The sequence below is a fragment of the Dreissena polymorpha genome, chromosome 3 (genome assembly GCF_020536995.1).
Source record: "Dreissena polymorpha isolate Duluth1 chromosome 3, UMN_Dpol_1.0, whole genome shotgun sequence".
Classification (NCBI taxonomy): Eukaryota; Metazoa; Mollusca; class Bivalvia; order Myida; family Dreissenidae; genus Dreissena; species Dreissena polymorpha.
In genome coordinates, this window is record NC_068357.1 from 22,268,532 (window position 1) to 22,283,005 (window position 14,474).

General features: G+C 34.5%; 1 protein-coding gene across 2 annotated transcripts in view; it reads left to right on the forward strand.

Annotated features, from left to right (window-relative positions):
* Window positions 1–14,474, forward strand: part of LOC127873262 (muscle-specific protein 300 kDa-like) — a 229,236-nt gene that overhangs the window by 184,212 nt on the left and 30,550 nt on the right. For both annotated transcript variants that reach the window (XM_052417036.1, XM_052417035.1), the window contains 6 exons: window positions 2,370–2,390; window positions 5,870–6,016; window positions 10,670–10,840; window positions 12,052–12,524; window positions 13,142–13,304; window positions 13,808–14,134. In XM_052417036.1, the coding sequence (XP_052272996.1) occupies window positions 2,370–2,390; window positions 5,870–6,016; window positions 10,670–10,840; window positions 12,052–12,524; window positions 13,142–13,304; window positions 13,808–14,134 (1,302 nt within the window). The remainder of the gene's footprint in view (window positions 1–2,369; window positions 2,391–5,869; window positions 6,017–10,669; window positions 10,841–12,051; window positions 12,525–13,141; window positions 13,305–13,807; window positions 14,135–14,474) is intronic.

The following is a 14,474-nucleotide window of genomic DNA, read 5'->3' on the forward strand; positions in this document are numbered from 1 at the left end:
ACATTTGTTCACCATCATTGGACGGTGTGTTGCGCGAAATAATTACGTCGATATCTCCAAGGTCAAGGTCACACTTTGAGTTCAAAGGTCAAAAATGGCCATAAATGAGCTTGTCCTGGCCATAACTATGTCATTCATTGTGAGATTTTAAAATCATTTGGCACATTTGTTCACCATCATGGGACGGTGTGTCCCACGAAAGAATCACGTCAATATCTCCAATGTCAAGGTCGCCACGACTAAAAATAGATTTAAAAAAAAAAAAAAAACTTACAAAGGGGGTTAATTTTTTTTGGTCATTTCAAAAGTTCAGTTTGAGTTTTCTCCCTTTATCAGATTTTTTTTTCACAATGAAAACCTGGTTTTGTGACAATTTTGTCCCTTGTTATTATTGTCAACGTTTTAATTTCAGAAACTTTGGTCTGGTGTTGCTTTTAGTGTCTAATCAGGCGGATCACAGAAATATAAAATTAAATGAAAACCCCATCTCAATTGATTTAGTCTATTTATGAACGAATAAGACCATTTATTTATTAGCGAATTGGAACACAACATCAACAACTTGCAAAGATGAAAGCTTTATTTCATTAATTGAATACTTTCATAATAACCAATATTTCGTTTCTACACCTATTTTCAGGAGGTAATGAAAACTTATTTGTAAGACACTGTAGTGCCAATGTAGATGTAGACTTTGATACTATTATTTTCCCCCATTCTTTTCACCCAATAGCTAGTCAGATCTCTACTGCTGTGATAAGCTGTGTAACATTTTTTACGTTGTTGTTTTTATCGTTGTGTTTGTATGAAGATACTTGACTACCGTTTTGCAATGGTTATGAACTGCGACATGCAAAAATGGGTTTTATGCCCTAAGCTGGCAGTGCATTCTGATCAGGAGCTACCCTGTCAGCCAATGAGATTGCCTAACTTTGCCTGACTTTATAGCAAACAACGTAGCTCGTTGCCACACTCCTGGTCTGGAGTTAATCATATGACATAAGACTTATTTTAGCATGTCGTTGCTCACATCATGTAACTTTTCACTAGTGATATGTTTTAAAATAAGCGTTTTGGGGAATACTTTGTGACACAACTGTTTATGTTTGTTAAACTCTAATTTGAAATGATTCAATAACAATTAATAGGATGTTTTAACAGTTTTGATATTGTAGGATACTTTTTGAGTGATGTTACTAACAAAAAAATTACCTGATGGACTTAATGTCTAATTGATCACGTTTATTAAGCATTTGAAATTAATTCATGTTGTTTTAATGTTCATGATTTCAACTAGCAGCATTTTCAAGGTTGAGCAGGAAACAATTGTATCTTATATCAAAATGTGAGTCAGATACAATGTTTTCATGATAAACCCTCAATTACTTGAAATTTTGCTTAACAAAGAATAGGTGGCGTTTTTAGTCCATTTCTTAAAAAAATGTTAAACACACTACTATGAATAAATGCTTGATGTATAAACATTTGCTATGTTTGCAAAAAAAGAAAAACAAACTTTTCTATTATGGTTGAGCAAAGCAGTATTAACAATTTGAAGCTTCATTCAACGTGTTGACACAGATATTTGAATTATCCCATTATTATACTGTTAAGAACATATTTACCATGTCAAACAAACAAAGCTGCATAGTTGAAAGAGATTTTACACATGATACAAACAGAGTAAAATCGATTTATCAAAAATAATTCAAAGGATCGAGAATATCGTTTGAGTAAAATATTGAACAAATTGTAACTGGTGCTGTAACAGAATACTTGTGTAATTAACCTTAAAATAGTGGTTGTGTGATAAATTGCCAAACATCTGGAATTGTAGTTGACTAAGTAAATGGTTTGGTGAAATCAAAGGTAATACGGGATGTTTAGTTAGTGCATTAAAACAAATATTTTACTTTGTTTAGCTCTTTTATTCAATTTTGAGATACAAAACCTTGAGTGAGACTTAGAATTTATGTGATGGAATTATAAATGAACAAGTATTTAGTCATTGAACGGGATCATGTACTTTAATGAGATGTGATATTGTCTTCCAATTTTGTATTCATTTATTAGAGCCAGTTGGTTTTAAGGACACCAGTGGTAAACAAAAGAATTAATGAACCTGTAATGTAATTGTTACACATTTAGAATCATTTTACGTTTGGTTCTTTCTGTTATCTAATTGTTGCCATACATTAAAGATAAAAAAAGATGTTACTTTCAGTAAATAAATTTTAATTTGAAGTGCATCAAAAAAGTTTAGCATTGAATCATAATGAAATTGCCTCTTTTCAATTCATTGCATGATATTTGCCTTTGTGTTTGTGGTTTGTAAACAAGTAAACAGAGTCTTATTTCAATGATTATAGGATGCTATTGCATATGAACAGGTAACCAGTTAGTGTAGTGTAACCTGCATGAATAAATTGATTTATCAATAACTTGTTTTAGAAAGTTTGTGTCCATTTTATCTTTCATTCCACTTAAATATAATTCCAATTACTAAAACAACTGAAGGATGTATTTTTAGCGCAGCATTTTCGGAGAAAACCTGAGATATTGTCATAGCCAGCGCGTCGTCTGACGTCCGCCGTCCGCGTCATGCTAAAACCATAACATTTTGTTAAGGTTTTGAACATTGGCTCTAAAATCAAATTGCTTCCACCTACAACTTTGAAACTTCATACGTAAATGCACCTTGATGCGTTCTACACGCCACACCCATTTGTGGGTCACTAGGTAAAAGGTCAAGGTCACTGTGACCTTTAAAAAAAAAAAAAAAAATCTGACAAGCTTTCATTCATTCAAAACTGCACCCGTAGCCGAGCATGGCACCAGTTATGCGATGCTCTTTTTAAAAAAGTTTCTTGCATGATAAATTAAATGTATTTCAATAAAATAGTATGTTTTACAAGGCATGTATCTTATATTATTAAAGGCGGCTTTAAATTTTGTAAGCACTGTTTTCAAAACGTTTCTTTTTTAAATGCCCAAAATTAACTAACAATAATGCTGACATGTTCTTAGTTATTTTAAACTTCTTTAAAACTGATGTGATGTTACTGTAATTACTCTATGTTTTCGGACACTCTAAGTTTTCGGACACCCCCTTTTTTAGCAAAAATAATTATTTTTCGTGACTCTTAATTTTCGGACACACGAGTTTTCGTCCATAATTAATGCCTCTAAGTTTACGGACAGTATATGTTACAGCGCTATTTTACCAAATTTCGGTCCTGTTTTTGATGTCTAATGACACTTCGATCATGGGGTTTTTCAACCAGATTAACATCATAAAACATGGTAGGTGTATGCCTGAGGGCAACGGACCATTACATTTGCATTATTGGGTAAATAACCATGTAAACAGGTATTAAACAATGGTTTCCCCTGATAGCATAAGCGTTATGACAATTACCAGGGGAAGTGCCAATTAACAGTTCAATTATCTACCGCCATGGTACTACCCCTTCTCAGCAAAATAACTGTGACAAATACTAAGCGCTTCAAAGTGTGATGCACCCTATTGCAAGTTTAACGAACAATGGAAGGTGTTAGACAACAACTATCGGAAATGAACAAACAAAGAATTCATAGTTTGCTTTTTTTATTGCGTTAATTACAGGTTCATACTAGCGAGTATCGGTACATCACCTGCTCATCTTTGAAGTCGTTGGTCAAAGTACAACCTTGTAGTAACTTTCTGTCAAATAAATTAAGCATTTAAAATTATTTAAAATGCAGTGCAAACATATATAACTGTTATTTATACTATACAGCATGGTATTTTACAAACGCGTGCTATTACCGGTAGTCGTTGATACAATTGACGCTATTTTCGGACACTTCAATTTTCGACTCTTAGTTTTAGGACACCTGTATTTTTTAAATATTTTTGGTATCTAAGTTTTCGGACACAAAAAAAAATTAATATTTTTAAGTGTCCGAAAACATAGAGTAATTAAGGTAATTGAGTTTAGTGGTATAATTTTTATCCTCAGAAAAGGTCAATAATGGTTGTATTTACTACATTCTGAAGTGTTCATTATTGTTAAGTAAAAAAACACTTAATTAAACCAAGATTATTGTATACTAGTTAAAAAAAAAAAGGACTTATACTTGTACATTTGTGATGTACACATTTTCTTTCTTTTAAATAACACTGCATGTCTTTATAACTGTGTGTATTTGGTGTTTGCATTGTTTGAATTTTATGCACATGTATATACAATATTCATTCATATATTATATCAGTATTTTTTTATCTCATCTATTTAGCATACATTTATCATTTGTGTAGTACACCAGCAAGCATTTGTATGCATGAACATGTAAAATAAATAATACATACAAATAATGCTACTTAATGAAGCTCAATTTGTTATGGTATTGCATTTCAAACAAAATATTGGAAAGAGTAACTGTAAAAAAACAACCTGATATAATTTAAGAATTTTTTGACACAATGTGTTATTGTAAAGGTAAATCAGTACTGTTAAGTAAGTGAAATATATGTTTTGTAAATTGTGAATAAATAAGTAGGGAAACAACAGGGGATGTATTGACATTATTTTTAAGGATAAATAATTCTGTACAATTCAAATAGTGTTTGTTTAAAATGTTTTGCTACTTTAAGTTTATTCAAAAGCCAATATTCTACTAAATGTAAGAGAATGTTCGTTACCATTGGCAATATATTATATCCAGTGGAAACACTCTGAACTGGATCCTGTCTTATCTGGATCCTCTCTTTGCATGCTGGGAAATTTGTCGTTTGCTAAAATGTCGTCTGCTGAATTTCTAAAATTAGCATTTTCTTCGATTTTTTTCCAAGAATACTATCAGAATAGCAAACAGTTTGAATCCTGATGAGACGCCACGTTCTGTGGCGTCTCATCTGGATCCAAACTGTTTGCATAGACTTTCAAAATTTGGTTCCAGCATTGAAAGAGTTAATTTGGATGGTCAAGTTTATTTGCATATTAAAAAAGTGCATAAAATATCTTCTCTAAATCAAAATCACCTTTTCATGATCTTGTTCATACTATGGATAATTGAACCCTTCTTAACCGTTCAGGGCTTTGTTTACTGCATATCAAACTTACTGTCTTGAACTTGTGAAATGTGGATTACGTACTTTCAATTAAGAAAAGTGCTCTAACATTTTACAAATTGTAAAATGTTCAAATCATCTAAAAGAGCCAATTGATGTATTTGATATATGCTGATCAACAGAATTGCTATAACAAACACTTCTTGCTTGATGTTTATTTTATGGTGTAGATAACTGTGTTAAAATGTAATTAAAGGCAAATTATGTTAACGTATTGTTAATTATTTATGGCAGTTCACATAGGGACTTTGAAAGTTTCAGTTCTGCAATTATTTAAGGAAAGATAAAAATGTGAGAAACGCATGTACAATAATTTTTTCATTAACACAAAATTAAACTGATTGAAGAATCAATGGCTTGATCGTTCGCAATGATATTGTTTAAATATTGATAATGTAATAATATAGCTTAGTAATGACAAATAAAAATATTTATTGCTGTGCATTGAAATTTAAATGGTTGATAATCGTAATTAAATTTGTAGAAAAAATAAAATATGTAGAAATTGTGTGTTTTAACAAAGACTGTTCCTTCTCAAATGAATATTTTATTCCCTTCAAAACCTAATATTCCTAGCAGCCTTCAGTTTTTATGGGTTACAGTCTATTGGTTTTTATATAATTCATGACTTTTTTTGGTACACATGTACTGTTTCTGAACTACCTGTTTGGTTAAATTATCCTTATATCAACTTCACATTCATGCTCCAATAATGTCCAACAGAATTCAACATTTCTATTGGCCTCGTTCTTGCAGAAGATCGAAAGTCAGATGAAGAAATGTGAGGCGCAGTTAGAGGGAGTTAAGAAGCTCGGTACAGAGTTGTCTGCCATGGATCCTGAAATTATCTCCCCTTACGAGATGGAGTCTCTGCAGTCCAACTTCATGGACATACAGAGGAAGGTGAGAAACTTTGTGGACTTTTAGATGAAAGTTGACCCATTCCCTCTCAGATGCCCATTTTCACCTGTTTGCAGTCACTTAGAAACTCAAATTTAAGTTAAGACTTTCTTAATAGATTCGAGTTTTAAAAGCTTCATTTTCAACCTTAAGATACTGATGAGCAGCAAACAGCATAAAATCTGAACAGACTTTGAGTAACTTGTAGGCTGTTCTGGTTTAATGCTGGTTGCATATAGTGGAGTATTAAGATGGTTGGTTGTTGTGGTATGATAAAACGGAATAGTTTGCATTCCCCTGTGTGATAATACTGACAGCTGTATAAGTTAATAGCAAAGGTGAAGCAAGGGTTTAATTATTTGATTATAAAGCAAATTGAACTCATTGACCAGCTTATGATCATATTTGTTTTAACTACTACCAGTTCATCATTTTCTTTTCCAGTATTTTAAGCGCTAAATGTCATATTATTCTGATTTCATGTTTATTGAGTCTTCTTAAAAACATATTCTATTTAAATTGAATTGAGTTTAATTGTTGCCATCTGTCTTAAATACAGAATCAATTATTGTACAGAGAGGGATTCTCATCTGCCATAGCACAAAATGCATAGCTGTTGGCGATGGTCAATACTATTGTGCAGCCTGCTCGAGTTTTGGACCTGTGACCTTGGGGCTATCAGAGCTCGGTTCTTGGACCTGTGACCATGGGGCTATCAGAGCTTGAATCTTATGTCTGCGATCATGGGGCTATTAGAGCTTGGGTTTTGGACCTGTGACCATGGGGCTATCAGAGCTCGAGCATCGGACCTGTGACCATGGGGCTATCAGAGCTTTGATCTTGGATCTGTGACCACGGGCCTATCAGAGCTTGGGTCTTGGACCTGTGACCATGGGGCTATCAGAGCTCGGGTCTTGGACCTGTGACCATGGGGCTATCAGAGCTCTGGTATTGGACCTGTGACAATGGAGCTGTCATAGGTCGGGCATTGGACCTGTGTCCATGGGGCTATCAGAGCTCAGGTCTTGGACCTGTGATCATGGGACTATCAGAGCTTGGGTCTTGGAACTGTGACCATGGGACTATCAGAGCTCGGGTCTTGGAACTGTGACCATGGGACTATCAGAGCTCGGGTCTTGGACCTGTGACCATGGGGCTATCAGACTCAGGTCTTGGACCTGTGACCATGGGGCAATCAGAGCTTGGGTCTTCGGCCTTTGATCATTGGGCTATCAGAGCTTGGGTCTTGGACCTGTGACCAAGGGGCTATCAGGGAAAATATTGTCCAACTGAGCTAATCAGGATGACATAAAACTGCTCCCATCAAAGTCACTTCCATGACATAAGGCAGTCATTGTTAAATTGTTTTGTTCTCTATAAACTGGGCTTAATGCATGTGCGTAGTGGCATTCCATATTAGTCTGTGAAATGTGCATAGGCTAATCAGGGAAAACATTTTCCACTTTTGTGGAATTTTTTGTTTGTCTCATCTAAACAAAAATGCAGATAAGTCAACAAGTGTCTTCTCAGATTAGCCTTTGCAGACTGCACAGGCTGAGCTGGGATAACACTTTATAGACATGCATTAAAAAGTCAAATTGTCCCAGAACGTGGGTCATTTGGTTGGACCTTTAAAAGTCAATTAAACTATACATGCTCACAATATTTATTTATTATTCATATTCAAAGTCATGAGTTTGAACCACTCCACATAAGTTTAAATGCTGTATTTGAGTATCGAACAGGATTGAAAACATCCATACACATGCAAGAAATACAACCTTATTGTCATCAATTTATTTGACATGGAGCAAGCTTATTAGCTGTTACACATAATGCATATGTTGACACTGCCATTTATTAAAGAATAGCTTATTCCCAATAGTCAATAGATATTGAAAGCATTGTGTACACTGCATGAAGTACAATTGCTTCATACTTAAATAGTTATTTTAGGAAAGTGTGACAGCAATAATTAAATTATTTATTATATTCAGGTAAATAAATAATATTGTGAGAAGTAATAATAAATTTGGAAGCTATTGACTCATTTCTAAATTGTATCAGTTGACAAGACATCATTATGTAATGCTTGTATAGTTATTATTTTGTACAAGCATTCCTTTATCACAAAAACAAAAATCTACAACTTTTACTAAAAGTGCATTTGCAAAGTCATAATATAAATAAAGTAAGATCATGCATATATGTACCCATTTGTAAAAGAAGATAGCAAATACATTAACAATAAATTTGAAAAAAACCAACACTTTCCATTGTAATTGTACAATAAAACCTCAATGACTTATAAATATTAAAAAAAATAAAATCTAATTTATATTAATATTCACATTATTTTAAATGGCAGCCTTAAATTCCTTTTAGTGAATTTTATTGAGGTGGCCCAGCGTAGATATGTTTTTTGCACTATCATAAGTATTGCTTATCTATTTGTAAAGAAATTTCTTTCATTTGATTTCAATGAATCAGTTTTACATTTATTATCTTTTTTTTCTCAGCACAAAAGGTTTACTGGCAGGTTGTGTATTTACCTTACAATTAATCTTCACCCTTTACAAACATTCACCGTGCCAAGTGAAAATTTATATCTATATTTACACTGCATACTACAATGAATATTTTAAAGTGGGATTCAAAATCCCAAGTAAGCAAAGATAAATATTTGCACTTTAATTTAACCCCCAATTGTTACTCCAGAGATAAACTGACCAAAAGATTCGCCTTTTACTGCCAGAGGGTTTTTGTGACCAATTATGGCTTGATAATTGACTTGTAACCTCTTATCTATTTGTGGTATTTATTGCATACTCGTGGTTTATTTATGTTGATATCTATATCCAATAAATGATAGGTCTGGGTCGTGCTTTTTGGGTAATAATAACCAATGGAAAGGGAGCATGTTCACATACTCGATAGGAAAATTGGTTGTCTGTATTGTGAGTGTGACAGGATAAAAAATGGATATTATGTGGATATTGAACTGGAGTTCCTGAATGTGAAAATAGAAAGACATTTTGAAATGTGGATTTAATATTGATTAAGGTTTTCATTTATTTATATTCATTTTTAATGACAGTACATGCATAAAATGTGTATTTACAGCAAATATTATAATTGGTGCTCTGAATAATAATTCTCAAGTTAATTATAATCATAGATCTACATCTATTGTATTAATTGTTATATTTTTTTAATTCTTATGATAACATGTTTATTTTGTATTTCATCTTACTGTACCCGCATAATTATGATCTTCTTAATCCATAACCCATGTCATAAAATGAATACAGGTCATTTTGATAAAATATTTAACCCATGTGTTAATATTGACAAGCAGATATTGTACTGTGTAACCTTACATGGTTGGCAAACTAATTGTTGGCCATAGAAATTAGAATAGTTACACACTGCTATATATCCTTTACATTGACAGTAATGTTTGGTTTATTAATGTGGACATCTGAGAAGCAAGCATCGTATTTATCCTGGTGGTCCTGTAAGGTATAGAGACAAGTAATGTTTTCTTTGTAATTTCTTTTTTACAGACATTTCTTCATTATATAATCTTATAAAGGTATCAATAAGCATACCTGATGTGATTGTATGTGAGTATGCTATGGCTTAGATAAAGAGCCTTTTAAGTACCGGGGTAAGGAGTATACAATATGATTTCTTTTGCAATTTGCACTGAGAACTTAGTTGGTATTTGTTTGTATTCTGTAATAAACTATACAGAGGAAATCTCATAACTCATAATTTAACAGTGTTCCTACATTAATTTGGTATCTGCTGGCTTTGACTTACTTAATATACAAAGGAGATTTAGGCCACTGTGTATCTCTTCTACAACAGAACACATATTTGCAAAGCTCTGTGAATTCCTAATGTACTGACCTGTAGACTGAACAACATAGAAATAGTTCCAATAAAACCAATTTCTGAAGATCTTTACTTAATCCTGTTGGCTTGAGAAAAGACAGTACAAATGTTTACCGCACTAAGTTTAGCCTCTCTGAAAAATGTCCTGATTTCTGAATATTTCCACATAAAAAAAATGTCTAAATGCATATGTGCGTAAATTGTCGTCCTAGATTAGCGTGTTCATGCAGTCCCCAAAGGCTTATCGGTGATGACACTTTCAGCTTCTATGGTAATTTTGCTTAAAAAGGAATTTTCTTAGCCAAAATCCAAGTAAGGCTCAAAGTAGTCCCTGATTAGCCTGTGTTTAAGCTTATCTTGGACGACACTTGACACACATGCATTAACTCTTTCAGTGCTGGAACCAAATTTTAAAGGCCTTTGCAAACAGTTTGGATCCAGATGAGACGCCGCAGAACGTGGCGTCTCATCAGGATCCAAACTGTTTGCTATTCTGATAGCATTCTTTGAAAAAAAATCGAAGAAAATGCTAATTTTAGAAATTCTGCAGACAAAATTTTAGCAGACGACAAATTACCCAGCATGCAAAGGGTTAAGCCCAATTTTCCCAGAGCGAGGGTCATGTATATTTCAAAGATCATTACTTTCTAGCTCCTTGGACTTTCTGTCTGATCATTGAACTTGGCCTTACACACACAAATTAAACCCCGTTTTCCCAGAGCAAGGCTCTATATTTTATATGTTCCCGTTTCCAAGGTGATGGAGAAAAAGGCGTCCCTGCAGGAGTCTGTGTCAGTCCAGGAGCAGTATGAGAAGCTGCTGGCAGACTATGCGGACTTCCTGGAGACGGCAGACGACAAGCTGCGGACCGAGCAGATCTCCGTCCGGGATCTAGAGCACCTCAAGGAGCAACTCGTGGCCCATAAGGTGGTGTTAACATTGTCAGAAGTCATTCTTTATTGTTATCATTAAAAAAACTGAGATATTTATGAATTTTGACCACTATCATGTAAAATAGACACATTTATGTATAATCATATTATTTTAATATTTGTACATGTACCACAAAACTGTGTTTGAAAAACGCAGTTTCAAAATACAGCAACAATGTTCAAAACACAATTATAATTCTTTATGAAAAGTCATTTAAAAAAATCTTATGATGGTAAAAGTATACATTTTATATAATAAACATACATAAATAACATGAACTTTCCTTTTTTATGTTAAAAAAACAACAACACCAAAATAAGGTCCAATCTAAGTTTGATGTCTTATTCTAGCTTTACAACATGTAATCTTACTGTTATTTATGACAGTAAACCTTTTTTGCTGTAACTGCAAAAATCACGATTAACTTGGTCCTGAACTTTGATGTATTGACAGGAAATTTACTTAAAGATTAGTCAGGAATTAACATTCCGATAACCAAGGCACAGAAGTTTAATCTTGATCTAAATTGAACATTAACTTTTGAATGTAATCGCTCTTATCATTTTGTTTTTGTTACAAATCTTATCAGGTACGAAATGCAAAGTTACATGCAAATCAATAATTTATCAGTGTTAATATTACTCATTAAAAAAAAAAATGCATGTTTAGACATTAATTTTGTGACAACAGATCGATTGCCTTGCAGCATTGTAGTGTGTTGTATTCCATCATGGGTGATCTTACACATGCAATGTAAAGCGATTTAATGCACATTAAGTATTTAACTTATATATTCTTACCTTTTTTGCAAAACACTGAGTTGTGCCTTAACAAATTTCAATTGATTGTCATATACACATGACATTTGTATACAGAAATGAGTTCACAGTCGCACTTTTTACAATTTAAATGTATTGTTGTAGTCTCTATCAATACAGTTTCTACAGTCTTTACATAATATTATACTATCTTTATGTCAACATGTTATAACATGAGTAAATTTACTAGAATTGGGTTAAAATACATAAAAACAGGCATTTATAAAGCTCAGTGTTGATAACCTTAATCACCTCCTAGTCTTCTGACCTGTTCTTTATTAAGCTCACTGATGTTAACTTAATTCACAATCTGGTCTTGGTATTCATTAAGCTCAATGATACAACAATTCCAATTCTTACAAACCGTTTTATTTTACCCACCACCAGGATTTCTTCAGTGACCTTGAGGTTCATCGTGCCATGCTGGACTCCCTGGTGGCCCAGTGTGACAAGGCAACCAAGCAGAAGCACCTGCCACAACACACGCGTCTTAGCAACCTGACATACGTCCTTCAAGACAAGGCCAGTCTTCACGGCCAACGATTGGACCGTCTCGTCCGACAATGGGGCGAGCTCGACGAGAAATTCGGCCAATTGCAACGTTTCTTGAGCGACCTTGAAACTCAGATACCAAAGCCTATCGCTAACCAAGACACTCTGCAGACCATTCAGAATAAGATCACCACATTTCAGAGGCTGCAAAGGGAGTTAACTGATGAGAAACCGGTTGTGTTTCAAGTGGTTGACAAGGGGAAGCAGTTGTTGCATAGTGTTAATTGTCCGGGCTTGGAAATGCTTGTGACGGAAATTGCGGAGAAATGGGTGGATCTTAACACCGAGCTTTCACATGAACTGAAGAGGTAATTGGGCAGTACGATCTCTTGCCTTGTGTAGAATATATTAGTTGTGCTCTGTGAAAATGGGGTTTAATACATGTGCGTAGAGTGTCGTCCCAGATTAGCCTGTGCAGTTTGCATAGGCTAATTAGGGAAAACACTTTCCACTTGTATTTTATTTTTCGCTTCAAGAAATTCTCTTCTTAGTAAATATCAAGTTAAGGCGGAAAGTGCCGTCTCTGATTAGCCTGTGCTGACTGCACAGGCTAATCTGAAACAACACTTAACGCACATGCATTAAACCCCCTTTTCACAGAGCACGGCTCATATAATGACCTGATGCAGTTGTAAGTGGAATTGCTGCTTGCAATATTGGTCTCAGACAAGATGACATTTTCCTTCATTATTGGAAGTGAATTGCAGCACTTCTGCAAGTTTCTATTGTAATTAAATTGTAATTATCATGCTTGTAAAGGTATTAAATGTAGCTTGCGAGCATATTTTTCTCAAGTACTGTTTATATTGCTGGGAGTATACATTACATGTTCTGAATACCTGAACACTATCCTCATATGCAAATCTTAATATAACTTTACAAAAAAGCAATAATGAATGACATGAGTATCAATTGATTTTAACAGATCCCAATCACTTGGTGACCAATTGCAAGTATTCGAAGCCGAGGCAGCCATCTTGAAATCCTGGCTGACTGCTGCTCGCTCAAAACTCAATAGTATTAAACAACTGTCATCCTCAGACATGAAGAGTATAGCAACCGTTAGAGGGAAAATAGATAAAATATTGGTAAGGCTTTGTTAGAAGTATTAGGGACTGTAATTGTGAAACTCCATAATTTATTGGACCTTAACCCATCAGACTAATTGAAGCCCTCAATGCTAGGCATAGGCCTTTCCAATGGAGGGACCCCAACTTTTATCATTTAATAGAGTTTTGTTTGAGTCATATAATGCTAGCTGACTGTAACTGTATTATTTGTACTGTGGAAAGTTTAATTATTATGCCATTTGCTACACCTTGTTGTTACTGAAAGATTGCCCATCTACAGCATGTACTTGTATAATCCTTCATTTTTACCACAATCACTTTATGAGGCTAAACAACATCCCCAGTATTGACATATGACTGTAGGAAAAAAGAACCTTGCTTGTTTCGGCATTCCCGCAATGATCTCCCAGAAAGACACCAAATACTGGTTCTACCCCTTGAAACAGACTTCACAGTATTTCAATAAGCCTTAGACTTTGGCTGCAATGGAGCTAAAATAAACATGTTTAAACTTTTTTTAGGAATTCCGTAAAGACGTAGAGGACCAGCTGCCCCTGAAGGAGAAGGTGCTCTCCATCGGCAACCAGCTGCTCCAGAACAAGGTGTACCAGACGGCCGACCTGCAGGATCGCACACGCCACCTGGAGCATGAGTGGGCGCACCTGGAGCACGACATCAACAACAGCGAGGAGTATCTGCACCAGGCACAGATGGATCTGATGCCGTCCCGTCAGGCGCTCGGCGAGCTTAACGCCTGGTTGACAGAGATCGAGGAAACCCTGGCTGACGAGAAGTCTAAGCCTCTCAAGAATCTTGGTGATATGGAAGTGCTGCTTAAGAAATACAAGGTTTGCATGCTTTGAAAAAAAATAATTCTGTAGCAATACCATAATTTTGAAAATTTACCGCATTTAGTTTTTTTGTTTGCTTTAAGGTACCATTTAACAGATTTTGGCGTATAATTAAGTTTTTCATAAATAAGCATTCAACTAAATATCTCCAGTATATAACAAGAATTTAAAGACATAAGAAAGAAAGAATAAAAAGTAATTCTAATGTGGGCTCGAACCACTGACTCTTGGAGTAAGTCTAGCACGTAAACCACTCGGCCATCCGTTTTCATGTAGTGTGCGGTGTTTTTTTAGCTCACCTGAGCAATCAGGTGAGCTTTTGTGACTGGTCTTTGTC